General features: G+C 40.1%; 1 protein-coding gene and 1 long non-coding RNA gene across 3 annotated transcripts in view; both read left to right on the plus strand.

The window, feature by feature from the left end:
- The window catches only part of LOC117449234 (dnaJ homolog subfamily C member 5-like), a 31,250-nt gene extending 20,846 nt beyond the window's left edge, over positions 1-10,404 (plus strand). The window contains exons 1-5 of one of the 2 annotated variants that reach the window (XM_034086760.2): positions 3,396-3,418; positions 5,049-5,223; positions 5,936-6,149; positions 6,904-7,075; positions 7,157-10,404. In XM_034086760.2, the coding sequence (XP_033942651.1) occupies positions 5,117-5,223; positions 5,936-6,149; positions 6,904-7,075; positions 7,157-7,257 (594 nt within the window). In that variant the 5' untranslated portion in view covers positions 3,396-3,418; positions 5,049-5,116 and the 3' untranslated portion in view covers positions 7,258-10,404. Of the gene's footprint in view, positions 1-3,395; positions 3,419-5,048; positions 5,224-5,935; positions 6,150-6,903; positions 7,076-7,156 lie in introns of those variants that run through there. The other variant, XM_034086759.2, reaches the window with a different exon arrangement.
- Positions 10,405-12,038: 1,634 nt separating this feature from the next.
- LOC117449937 (uncharacterized) lies at positions 12,039-14,524 on the plus strand. Its single transcript, XR_011643504.1, has 3 exons — positions 12,039-12,195; positions 12,308-12,571; positions 12,672-14,524. It is a non-coding gene; the product is annotated as an uncharacterized lncRNA (long non-coding RNA).
- Positions 14,525-14,548: the final 24 nt, after the last annotated feature.

The following is a 14,548-nucleotide window of genomic DNA, read 5'->3' on the forward strand; positions in this document are numbered from 1 at the left end:
GTGGTGGTTGGATGTGATTATATACACACACACAAGCATACCGTACACACACTTACACACACTCTAGCACAGTCTCTCAGTGCAGCATGTTGTTAATCCCTAGAGTACAGATGAGAAGCATTGGTTAATCCCGGTCACGTGGGTGGTGATTTCCGTTGTGATTGGTTAATTCCAGGCAGGATTTAGGGAGGTGTTAAATCAATGTCTTGTCATGCGTGTAGTTGCGGAGGTATTGTAGGTTACTGACCATCTGGTGCCATGTAGGGCTTTCGACAGAATAATAACTGACCCACAATCAGGACAATATATTTGTCAATCTACTGTCCTGTCTTGTTTTATTTCAAAGCAATTTTTCTAGCATCTTAATATTTTGTGAGTAGTTCACTTAAGCTACCATGTTAGCTTTTCAGCAACAGTGATTTAAAAAACAAAACGTGATATCGCCTTCTCCTCAGCCTGTGCATTTAAGTTTATTTTGTAGGTAACTAGCATTTTACAATCATTAATAAAGTAAGCCTCAGTTATACGCATGCATCTAGAAACATGTCTTTGTAGTGTGAGTGATGGAGATTTAAAGTACCTCAGTATATCTGATCATATTTATTGGCACATTTGAGTTTATTACGTTGTGTCAGTTGGCATAGGACTTATCATAAAGTACGGGAAATTCACAAAAATGTCCCGATCAATGTTGGTCACATCAATAATACAATTCATGAGCTCCTTATAAAGTGTGTGTTACCCTTTCCAATAAGTCCTTCTGTTTGTTCATCAGTGCGATGGCAGAACGAATCTGTCATGATTAACACACCAAAAACCTTTGCTGTGCTTTCAGAGTGTCTTGGTAGTTATTTGAGAAAAAGGCGACCATCAAATTCTCGGCTGATGGATCAGTCAAGGGTACTGCAATCCAAAATATAACATATTTCACTTTTGAATGATCATACCAGTCCATGTTTAAGTCTAATTACTAATAACTTTGCACTTAATAATCTATTGAATTGTGACATTACTGCTTGAAAAGATAGTAGCTTTATGCATGTGCAGTATTCAACATTGCCATTTTTATGTGACATTGTTTAGTGTTTTATTTAAGTAGCATATTTCAGCTTCCAAATAATACAAATGGTGTGAATCCTTCTGATGGGAACTGTCATAGTGTTGAGCTCCTTAGTCACCGTGTAATAATGTGTCATTAGAAAGGTGTGTGTGTTTATTAGTGACTACAGGCGTAGCAGATTATTTTCTCGTTGTTAATTTAAGTGTAGCAGTCTGCTCTGAGTGTCTGTGTTGCAGAATTGGCTTACTGTGGTCTCTAAGCCTGCTAACTCCCCCCCCCCCCGTACACCTGCCGTCTGCAACCTGACATCAACCACAGGTCAGGGCTCTGTACTGCTCCATTTAAAGGGGGACTTCTCTTACAATTTAAACACGTTTTTTGCCTTAACGCTATCAGTTTTAGGCTGCGGCCACACAAGGACGAAAACGGCTAAACGCATAGGATTAACGCAAACGCAATCGCAAACAAGCTTCCGTCCACACGCAATAGTTATCCGGATAGTGTCTGCCCACACGAGACCGCTCCGTTTAGCTCCAACCGCTGGAGAAGCTGCAGTACATATGCAGGAGCCTCTACGTGGCGCTGTAACTTCCTCCACAAAAGCAGCGAAGAAGCATGGTTGTCATGGTTGCCCTTCTGTTTATTCTCCGCGGTGGGGGCCGAGGGAACCGGGCAGAGTTTTTCGCCAGTCAACGTGTATTAAAGTTTAAATCTTCCGGACAAAATTATAAAAGTGCCGGTCAAAGGTCTTCTTTGTTATTTATTGAGCTTTAAAACAAATGAATAACGACTCTATATAATATAATAATAAAATACACGGAGCCTCTCTTTTTCCTCCCTCTCTTCGGACAGCGTCAGTGTCCGTCTCATGCAGCAGCTGATCCAGTAATGAGTGACCCGGCCGACAGTAAAAATAAACATATTTATAACTAGTTTAGGTAGTTTGAGAGGTAATTAAAATAGCTAAGGGTGATGATCTGACTTGAAGTGTGTGTTTTGCTGCAGCGGGAGGAGCTGCAGGCGAGCAGAGCTGCGTGTCTCCGTCCTGTCAGATTAGACTTCACTCGCATTTAGGTCCATATCGAGAGAAAGATAAATAATCTGAATTCAGGGTGCAGTTTACTTTGACGTGGGGGTGAGCAGCAGAGGTGGGGAGAGGCGGGGCTATTGCCTCATCATTATTGCTGTAGATGTTGCACAAACAACTGTAGCATGGTCAATAGCGTCCGGAGCACGATAGCAACTCTGCGATCCGTCATTGTTGTTGTTGTTGGTGGCGAAACACTTCAGCAATGGCGCGGGGTAAGCGGAGGTGAGCAGAAGAGGTGGGGAGAGGCTATTGCGCAATCACTATCAGTGATCTGAAAATGTTCGGATAGGGCGTACACACGGAGCCGTTTGACCCCCCAGAGAGTTGCGTATGCCTTTCTATCCACCTTGGGACCCGTTATCGTTTCCTCAGTCGTTTAGTGCCGTATTCGGTCGTCCTCGTGTGGCCGAACGGTCTATATGACACTAAACAGTAACGCAAACGACCGAATTCGTCCTCGTGTGGCCGCAGCCTTAGTGTCCAAGGAGGAACATCAGTTTTGTAGATTTTCAGATTCTTTATAAATATCTCTCTTCCTGATTATGATAGTAATATGTCACTGTTGTTCTTGTTGTTGTTGATGGGTGTATAGCGTGTGTTAGCGTATTGTGGTTCTCTTGAATTAGCTTGTCATGCAGCCTGCTGGGTAACGCCCCCTCGTTGGGTGGATTTACAGTCAGTGTTTTTCATTCTGTGTCTCTGGCCTTCAGCACCCTCCCTGACCTGCTAATCTCCTTCAATGCATTTCATCAGGCTTTACCAGATGATTGTGCACAAATTATAATATTGCACAACATTAGTTTAAACGGCTAAATCACCATTAGTATTAAAAGAGTGTTAAAGCTGCAGCAGCTTGGATGAACATTTCCTGTCAGTAGATATATAATGTATTCCTTTTGACAGTTTTAAATTAAACCCCAAGGCTCTAAATTACATGTTTGTTTTTGTTTGAGGTTATAGAATACGAACCACTCTGACATTTGACCCAATTCCACAAGAGAACACAGGTTAACTGGCCTGACATAACTTTATAGCTGACTTATTCGTGGTTTTGTCATAAACCCGCCTCTGTAGCAGTGTTTCCGCCAGCGGGGCGTCTCTCAGGGTGGACGCCCTCTCAGCCCTGGTCTGGCGGAAACACTTTTCTTCTTTCTAGAATGAAATACAACTTTGATCCAATCGGTCAATGCATAATTTGAAAATGGTTTGTTCTCCAGAGTATTATTTTTAAAACTCCACTCTTCTTTTTTGTGAACATTGAAATGAATGTAAGTACTGATGTCACAGCCATGATTTAAGTTGTATTAGTTTGAGTTCTCTTTTGACAAAAAATCCCTTTTCAATTCAGAAGTGTTGGGTGGCATCACATTTACATTTCAGTAAGCATCTTATGGATTGCTGTGCATTATACTTGTGTTGTGTAGTTTATACTTTATTCCAACTTTAAATATGTTAATACCTGAACACACTGCTGCTGTTAAATAATTTCCCAATTTGGGATCGATAAAGTGTGTCTATTTATTTTATAGATTAAAAAAACACATCTGTATTTTTAAGCTAAAGGTGATACACAATATAAACGTTTGACTCAGTTTTTTTTTCTTTTAAACTCATAGTTTTGCTTTATTCTGAGAAAGTGTTGCTTTATCTTTATGATACAAAACTAATCCCATACACTAGCACCCCCCCCAAGGCTCGCCGGCAGTACACTTTCCGTCACAGGAACATCAAGAATCCCACCAGACTCCTTTGCTCCTCCAACAGAGGGATGTCCTTGTCCTTTTTCCTTTTCGTCATTTCAAGCGATAAAAACTCGATCTTCTCTCGAAATTATATTTGATTTATTTTTCAAATGACGCCCCCCTGGCGGAAACGCTGTGCCTGTTCATGTACGATCGTTTTCCCCAACAACACACTATTAGCTTTGATTCTCTATAGAAAGGGACAGAGAAAGAGATGACATTGTGAAAGTGAGAGAAAGCGGTTCACCATTAACTAACTAAGCCTGGAATCTGGTCGGTCTGTGATCTGCACTGTCGTTAAACACTACATTCAAATGAATGTGGACACTCTCAGAAGCCCTGAGGTCATTTCCTTAAGTACACCTCAGTTGCCTCGCACATTGATGACCTACTTTACTTAAAAGTCAGTATGTTGCTGTGTGAGGCATGCACAGACTGCACCACATCTAGCCTATATTCCTAATCATAGGTTTTCTAGCAGGCCAGTGATATGACCTAAAATGTGTGTCTGCTGAAAAAACTAGCAGCAGGCGTTCCAGAGCTGGCGTAGTGAAACAGATGAACTGTTACCTGCCTACACTCGTATGGTCTTTGTGTGACGTGATATTTGTGGGGGAAAGCCATACATTAAAGATTATAATATATCGTGGGTGCCTTAACTGAGCACTTGTGTTTTAGTTTTCTTTTGGAAATGTAGAGGTACATACTCTTTTGTAATGTTGAGTATACTGTTTTAAGAAGCAGCCATTTCCATATACAATTATACAAACGTTTAATATTTCAGTACAAACTCCTGATTATCTTTTTGTTGACGACTACCACAAAGTTTGACTTCAGCATCAGCATCTCAAACACACATCTGCATACTTTATTCACATAAATAAAATATAAATAAACAATGTGGTCCAGTGAAATACTATTCATAACTCAGGGCATTAAGTCCTTGGTCAGCCCTATTCCTAGGACGCAGTCAGGACGCAGATTATAAATCTCACTCTGACGGTTGTCCTGGAAACCCATTGGTTCTCACCTGTTCACTTCTTAACTAATTAATTTAGGAGAGATCGCCAGAATATTTTTTTCTTGCTCGTCGTATTTGTTGCATGTGAAAGAAAGTTTTCTGATGAGCTCATGTGTTCTCTCTTCTACCTGACAGGTGAGAGGCTCAGCGTGTGCGGGAGAGAGTGAGAGAGGGTGAGAGAAACTGAGAGAGAGAGAGCAGCCATGGACCAGCAGAGACAGAGAGCTCTCTCCACCTCCGGAGAATCGCTTTACCTCGTGCTTGGACTCGACAAGAGCGCCACAACAGACGACATCAAGAAATGTTACCGGTATGTGTTCAAAAAGACAATAATTACCACAACCCAATAGATGTTATATTTTGTTCACCACTAGAGGGCGTCAGAAGCCACTCTTGTGATGTTATGTAATGCAAGAGATCCTGGAATAAATAGAAGTTCATTTTAGAAGTTGTGTTCATTCATTAAGCACTCAGCATTTACCATATTTGAAAAGTCTGTTTTGAAGATGGAAATGTTTTTTCTTCAAGCTTTAAAGGGCTTTTACCTTACATTTAGATTTGTTTACGTATTATCTATTACTTTTATTATTTTTTAGCATGGTTTCTCTTGGGTCAGCAATTTGAAATGACTAAAAATAACTCAAAAGCAGTTTTTGTTTGTTTTTTCTGTAGTGTACATTTTGACCGGGAAAGTGTGCACATAATATTTTACGGGGGAATTGTAAGATAATAGAAGAATAAATCAGCAATGTTTCCAAAGTAAAACTTTTTTGCAAGAAATAAGCAACATGACAGAAAAGTAGAAAGTAGTAAAAAATGATTTTACTATATTTATCTACTTCCTTTTTACAAATAGATATGATTATGTCTTGAAGGTCCCATCAATGGACATTCCCAGCCAGTGGTTTGATTCCTGAAACCCACATTGTCTCCAACATTTTGCATCCCACAAACAAAACATCTACAACTGCAAGTGGGTGTCTATCCACCAACCTTACCTTTTCTTAATGTGACTTCTCCAGGAAACTAGCATTGAAGTTTCACCCTGACAAGAACCCAGACAATCCGGACGCATCCGAAAAGTTTAAGGAGATCAACAACGCGCACTCCATCCTGAGCGACGGCACTAAGAAGAACATCTACGACAAATACGGCTCGCTGGGGCTCTACGTCGCCGAGCAGTTCGGAGAGGAGAACGTCAACACCTACTTTGTTCTGTCCAGCTGGTGGGCAAAGGTAAGAGGCCAACACACACACACACACACACACACACACACACACACACACACACACACACACACACACACACACACTACTTACTTACTTACTTACTTACTTACTTACTTACTTACTTACTTACTTACTTACTTACTTACTTACTTACTTAGTTTTGTTTTTATTGCTTTTATTAAAAGGTCACCTATTATGCAACATCCTCTTCTTCATGTCTCTTCTACATCAACATGTGTCCCCTCTTCTTCATGTCTCTTCTACATCAACATGTGTCCCCCCCTCTGTGGAAAGAGATTCTGAACGTTTCAGGAGAAAAGATTCTCTCTCTTTTTGTCCGGATCCATTTATATAAAAACCTGTCTGAAAATGAGCTGATCAGATTTTGGCCACTTTATGATGTCATAACGATTTTCTGGCTTGTGTAACCATTAGCCAATCACCAGCCAAGGTAACCCCCCCCCCCCCCTTATTACCTGAATCTCCTCCTCGAGCACCATTGCACCAAATCTCTCTCAGAGGGGCGGGGAGGGGCTCCTTATTTTCATCTAAAGTAACAGACAGAGAATCAGCACTTTTGAAACAGGGCTGAAACAGAGGGGATTATGGGTAATGCTGCAATGATCTGTTTGGTGTTTGGAGCCAAACACTTCAGAGACATGTTTTGTATATATCTGAGACCTGTAACATATTGATGAAAACAGTATGATAGGGGACCTTTAACCTTTTCCTCTCTCCTCCTCTCTCCTCCTCCCCCCAGGCCTTGTTCGTGTTCTGCTGCCTGTCCACAGGCTGTTATTGCTGCTGTTGCCTGTGCTGCTGCTGTAACTGTTGCTGCGGAAAGTGCAAACCTCGGCCGCCCATGGACCAGGAGCCCGAGTTCTACGTGTCCCCCGAGGACCTGGAGGCCCAGATGACCGCTGACGAGAGAGGTGAGGCCAGGGATCTTTTTGTTCGGGTCTCATATATTTTGTTTTGGATTGCACGTGCTCTAATGTGTGTGTTCTCTCCAGATGGTGTGGGAGAGCCCATCGTGATGCAGCCGTCCTCAGCCACAGAAACCACCCAGCTCACCGCTGATGCCCACCAAAGCTACAGGACCGACGCTTACTAAACACACACACACACACACACACACACACGCACACACACATATTAGAGACACAGAAAACTCACACCTTACAATTAACAGCAGCAAACGTTTCAATGATTAGTACACACAGATCCTGCTCTACCACATCCCAGGACAAATGCACACACACATTCTCAACACTTTCATGTCTGTCCCTCTGTGTTTTTTTTCTGTTCCTCTAACATAATAACACACACACACACCAGCAAATAAAACCTTCCATTAGTCAGTTGAGCCTAAACTTAAGTTGCCGTTGAGTTCTTATGAATGTGAAGTGATGGGGAGAAGAGGAAGAAACAGGAAGGAAGAAAAATAAACAACTCTGAAAAAATTTCTCTTAAAAAACAGCGTGATAATAAGGTTGTTTTTTTAGCGTGATCATGTGTTCTTTTAGATTATAAGAAAATATATAATACAAATTATAACAATTTTCTGTCACAAATATAGGTAAACACTTGCCAAGGCTTCTCTCTTAGCTGGACGCTGGCAGGAAGTAGGTCTGTGTTGAGCGAGGAGACGAGTGTGTCCTCTGAACCCTCGGACATCACACGAGCAACTCTGGCAAGAATAGCCCCTCACGATGGAAACCGTTTGCTCACGTAAAGCTTGTTTCAACAGGTTTTAGTCAGAAGGTCTGACCACCATCACAAGAGATCCTTATTTTTGATAAATGTGTCATGTAGCCACCCTTAGCATGTCTCTCTATTTCAGCACAGTTCATGCTGCATCATTAATCATACGACAGAAATGTCTTCCTCGAGCAGGGGTTTCAAACTCAAACACACAGTGGGCCAAAATAAAAAAATCTGTTCTAGTCGAGGGCCGGACTGGTTCAATGTTTATTGCAAAACGTATTGAAATGAACTTATTGCACATATTAAACCTGGAACTAACAAAGCTTACATTATTGCCTATAAAAGCAACACTAAACGTTAAATAATCAGTTGCATTCATTTCTTATGGCTCTCTCTGCAGCTTTTCCAGAGTCATTTCTTATGATTACATTTTTCCACAGGCCAACAACAGCTTCAACAAAACAATTTCCCTCAAAGAAAAAAACGAACATGCCCTGTTGTCGCAAGAAAGAAAGTGCAGAAGGAAACATCCATTGAAACTCAGTGTGCTGCTCTGTGATGCTAGTTCAGATACTTGGCATCTCATCTTGGGTGCAGGGTCATCAATGTTTGGGGTCAGGCTCTGAGCTGAGGAGACCCTCAGGATGGAGTGAAGGTGTGTGTGCAATATACCGGCGGGCCAGATCTAATAGTAATTCAAAATTATCCTGCGGGCCGAAATTAAATCCACCAAGGGCCTGATTTGGCCCCCGGGCCTTGAGTTTGACACGTGTCCTATAGGATACACTAGAAATGAATACTGGTGCAAGTTAATGGTGTGATCCTTTACAGTACAACCTGAGTCTTTTTAAAAGTCTAAAAAAGTATTCCAGTAATAATGTAATCCTTCTATGTTTTGAAAAAATATCAGTTTCCCTATATATAGATAGTAGCGGAAATAAGTCACAATGTTTTTACTATTTCTACTATCGTTAATACTCTATTGTAGATTCACTGTCTTTTGATCCTCCTCCTCCTTCCTCCTCTTGTTCTCTTCCAGCGTATTTGATGTTTTAATCTTGATCCCTGTTTCACATTGAGAGCGGTGTGTGTGCTGTGAGAGCCATGGCAGTCCAGTGTTATTATTAGATACATTACCATACATTAGTGACCTCTCGGTGTCACCCAGGAAACACACACACTGATTGAGCCCCTTTTGTTTTTAGTTTCCAATTTGTTTTGTGAGAAAGTAAAAATGCTGTACATGTCGTGTGAAGTGTGTGTTTAGATTTAACGTCACTGTATTTCTTTGAATTGGTTCAGAGATTTGAACACCGTTTGTCTCTCCGTCTATTTGTCTCTGTAGAATTGCTTTTCATCGTTTCTGTTTTTCTTATTTATGTCATCAATGAAGGGAGGATAATGATATTCCAAGTCTTATTTGTTTGTGTGGCATCCCTTTTAGTAGATTATAAAAACCCTCATAGCAACTAAAGAGCAGTTTACAAAATACAGACAGATTTAGTTAGGGTTTCATTTTTCAGAATAACACTTTTTTTTGTAGTACGTTTCTATTTGTCGCACACGAGTAGCACTCCAGCTCTTCTATAATAGAAAACACAGGAACATCGTGATCGTTTGTGTCAACAGCTTGTTGTGATTTAACCAGCCAGTCTATTTATTCACTCTTTTATTACTCAATCAAACACTTTGTTCGTTATGTATTTATACATATCATGAGAAAGTGCAATATTAGCTAAATATGCCGCTTCTTTAATTGTCCTACTCTTCCAATTTTAAATCTCAAGGTTGTTTCAGGTTCATTAATATGAAATAAGTGTTGATCATTTCATGAAATAGCCCAGTGAGAGGGCACTAGCATGAAGCTAAATCAAGGTAAAAGTGTACAAATCACAGTTAATATAATATGCATTTTGTTCAAATCATGCCTGTTATGATTAGTATTTCTTTTAAGTTTGTCTTCCAGTTTTACATTAAGACTACTGGTCAAATTGGGGAATATAAATATAGTTGATGAGCTTTTCAGGGTTTTATTGAACCCTGCTAATGCTCCTTTTTAATCAAATGTCTCTTTAATGGTTCTTCATATCATGTGACACACTGATACACCCAGAAAATCCCTCCTCTCTGTTTCTCATTATCTCTCTAACGACCAAACCGTGTGAGTGAGTTAAACCTGGAGTCAAAGTAACTTCCATTGTTAGATTTAAATCAATGACATAAATAACAATAACTGATGTAAGTGTGAATGTAGCGACGAGATGATAATTATATCGAAGCACTGTTTTATTTATTTTATTTTCTTATGTTTTTAATCATTGATTAGCTGGTGTGTCGAGGGGATGTATAGAATTTTAGATGTGATACATTTTGACAATGAAGTGGCAAAATGGCAGACCTGCTGTATATACACGCAGTGGCACAGTACATAGAGACATTAGAGGTGTTCTGTTTTAGCATGGACTGATGATGTTGTTGCGTCTGTCAGGCAGCCGTGTGGGTAAATGAAATGTCTGATGTACTGATGTAAAATAAATGTTTCTGTTGCTTCGGAGCCTCTTCCCTTACTGTGAGTTTCTTTGATTACAAATGTGGAAAGTTGAAATGAGAGGATGGCTGCAGTGGTCCGGTAAGCCCACTTGTTTCCAAATCCCGGAGCAAATAAAACATTATATATGTAGTAACATTACATGTTTTCCCCAACAACACAAAGCGACTTACACACACTCAGTACTGTGGACAATCCCCACAGGAACAATTTGGGGTGAAGTGTCTTGCACAGGGACACATCGACATGCTGACTGCAGTGGGACTCGAACTTGCTATCCTCTGATTTGAAGATCAGCACACTAAACCACTGAGCCACAGCCTTCCCTACACTAACACTGCCTTAGACCTGTTTACATATTTTGATTTGGACATTTAGTGTAACTTCACTTTAAAAAATGTGATCTAGTGTAGGCAAAAGTTGCATACTCATTCAAACTGCCAATCATTTGGTCATATTAAGTAAATCAAAACAAGTTTTATTTATAAAGTACATTTAAAAGCGATTTTAGGTCGAGCCAAAGTGCTGTACATGTAATATAAACACATTACTACAATCACATTAAAAGACAATAAATTACAACAGATATATCAAAAACGTTCTGACTAGAAGGCCAAGGAGAAAAAGTGTGTCTTTAGTGAGGATTTAAAAATATATTATAAATATAAATCAAACTTGAAGTATTTTATTATAATCAGCATAAAAAATAAACATAAGTGATATTTATTTACACGTGAAGTTGAATGTAAACAGGTTTGATGTTATAATGAATGTACCCCAAAGCATGAAAAGCAAGAAAACAAATGAGACGAGACCACTGCCCTGTGGAACACCATGATAGATTGCGTCTGACTTTTTAAGTTGATGAAGTTATAATGCTACTAATCATTACAGTTTTTCTCAATCGCTAAACCCACTATTTAGAATTAAAATTCCTTTCATCAAACCAACAGCACAGCCATCGAAACAGAAAACCATTTCTCTACAACAGTATACCATTTATCATTGATATCACACAAAATGCAGATGCTAAGCAGTGTTTTGCAAAACAGATCACACAATTCTCTAACTGAAGTTACAATTCTCTACACAAACATCAAAAATCTTTTGTGTAACTCATGTCTACAAAACAAAATAATCTTCTCACAGTGGATAACACTTACTCCTCATAAACTTACACCATAGCTACACTAATTGACACTTGATGTGCAAAATATTAACACTTGTTATCAGTCAATCACCCCATTGAAAAAGGTAACCGCATGGAATGTACTGTATACCTTACAGAAATGATGTTACTGTTAGCTGATATCAATGACCTTCCTATAGTAATTGTAATTAGTGAGAATCCTATAAAAGACCTCCCTCACTTCAATAAGATGTTTGTGTGAACAAAATGGCTGATCGAGTAGGTAGAGGAGCTCTGAGAGGAAGAAGGAACCCTTTTGTTCAGCGAGGAAGAGGGAGGGCTGATGTTCAGAGAGGAAGAGGGAACCCTTTTGTTCAGCGAGGAAGAGGGAGGGCTGATGTTCAGAGAGGAAGAGGGAACCCTGATGTTCAGAGAGGAAGAGGGAGGGCTGATGTTCAGAGAGGAAGAGGGAGGGATGTACGTATGCGTGGTGGAAGAGTTGAAAGGGGACCAATGCGAACAGTAGTTTCGGACAACACCCGTGCAACTATTGTGGACAACGTCATAAACCATGGCATGTCCCTCAGTGAGGCTGGCCAAAGGGTTCAGCCCAATATACGGAGATCAACAGTGGCATCCATTATTAGGATCTTCAGGCACGAAAATAGGTAAGCTACTGTTACCCTTTTTTACAGCACTTCATGCATTTCTATTTTTATGTAGGTCTTGATCACTGTTTTTATATTACAGTACATAACATTCTCAAATATTTATTGATAGAACTGAAAGAGCACCCCGCTCTGGTGGCAGAGGAAAGAGTCTGCCATTGTTGATATGGTTGTGGCCAACAATGAAATCCGCTTAAGGGAGATTCAGGCCAGAATAATTGCAGACCAGGATGTCTTCAGTAACATTGCATCTATAAGTGTTGCAACCATTGACCGGGTGTTAAAGAGGCACCACCTCAGAATGAAACAGATCTATAAGGTTCCTTTTGAACGCAACTCTGACCGTGTGAAGGAGTTAAGGCACCGGTATGTACAGGTAAGGACCTCAATCACAGTGATGGCTTGCCTATATTTTTAGTATGTCGGACTGCTTACAGTAATGTAAAACGGTCCTCTGTTTGTTTCATTTTCTTTAGCGAATGATGGAGCTGGAAGGCAATGCATTACCACATGTTTTTCTATATGTGGATGAAGCAGGCTTCAACCTCTCCAAAGTGAGGAGACGTGGGAGGAACCTTATTGGGCAAAGAGCAACCGTCTTTGTTCCAGGCCAAAGGGGAGGAAACATAACATTGTGTGCGGCTATCTCGACACAAGGCGTCCTTGCTCACATCCCTCTAATGGGAGCATATAACACGCAACGTGTCCTTGCCTTCCTGGATGTCCTGTATGACCGACTGGTGCCACCAGAAGAGAGAGATCAAGTGAGGTCGGTTCACGTGGTCATATGGGACAATGTGGCATTCCACCACTCTCGTGACGTGAGGGCATGGTTTGAGGCTCATCCACACATGGCCATTGAGTTCCTCCCTCCATAGGCTACTCCCCATTTCTAAACCCCATTGAGGAGTTCTTCTCTGCCTGGAGATGGAAGGTTTATGACCATCATCCTCATGACAGAATGCCCCTTTTGGACGCAATGAATGCTGGCTGTCGGGACATCTCTGCGGAATCCTGTCAAGAGTGGTGTCGACACGCAAGGAGATATTTCCCACGCTGCCGCCTTGCAAGGGAAGACATACGCTGAGACGTAGATGAGGCTATGTGGCCAGACAGAGGCCAAAGAGCAGATCAGTAAAGCTATATAGATCTCATTCTCTGCTTTACTGCTGATTTACATCATTTACCCGTGTTATTTTGTTTCCAGTGTATTGCTATTCATCTTTTGTTTCTGTTACGGTGCTCTTCTGAAAATGAGACTATAAAAACAATGACATAGTTACAGTAACATACTGTTTTTCCTATATGTAAGTTTGTTTCTCCCAACTTGTCAGTTTTCCGTTCAGTTTCCAATATCGATAGCTTGAGGTTTGTGTCTTGATGATTGTAGTCAGTATTTAGTGTGCCACTTAGTAATGACTGTTCAAATAGTCTTCTAATGAGCTGACAAATGTTTGTTTTTGGAGAAGGTATCTGGTTTTGGAAGGGGTATTTTTAGTTTTGAGTGCCTTAGAGCACCTTGCAAGAAATGTATATTGTTATGGTAGAATGTGTTATTATGGTGACCGGAGTGTCAGTTATGAAAACACATTTGTCTCATTAGAGGACAATTTGTTCTGTTTCGATCGACTTATTCTTTTTTGTGACCAGTATTTTCAGTTTTGGTCATGTAAGTGCATTTTTCAAAAGATATTCAGAGTTATGGCAAGTGTGTTTCTGTTTAGATGGCTATGTTCTTGTTTTGAAGAAATGAATTTTGATTCTAAATAGTGGGTTTAGCAATTGAGAAAAACTGTAAAAGGTAAAGTTTATCTGAAACAAAATTCCTAATACCGAGTAACCAACGAGAAATTTTAAAAAGTGTGCAAAAACAAAAACAAGCTGTCCTGATGCTAAAGAACAATGTGAGAATAATAGTGCAAAGATACGCTTTACACAAATTATAATGAAAAGTGTGTTAAATGTGCATAAAACTACATAAACCTTTTTTATAGAACATTTAAATAAATGGGTATTTAATGTTAAAAAAAATGCTGAATAATGGTGTCAAGATAAACTTCTACCTAAAAAGCAAAACCAAACACTTTAATTGCTTTCTTTGAAAAGGCTGTAGGATATCTGTTTATAATGTGCATGGAAACACGATGACAGCTTGATATCCAAGTTGAATGGCTTTTCTTCAGTGGTCAAATTAGATTACAGCAATAAAAGTGTCTCAAGTGTTAATTATTAGAAGATATTAAAAGGCTACAATTAGCACCTCGAAGAGCACATGTGAGTGAGTGTAACAGTAGAAAGAGCATAGCCTGGCATGGTCTTAATCTGTCTCCACATACCAGCCACTGCCTGATAT

Source organism: Pseudochaenichthys georgianus, chromosome 7 (assembly GCF_902827115.2).
Source record: "Pseudochaenichthys georgianus chromosome 7, fPseGeo1.2, whole genome shotgun sequence".
In the NCBI taxonomy this organism is placed as follows: Eukaryota; Metazoa; Chordata; class Actinopteri; order Perciformes; family Channichthyidae; genus Pseudochaenichthys; species Pseudochaenichthys georgianus.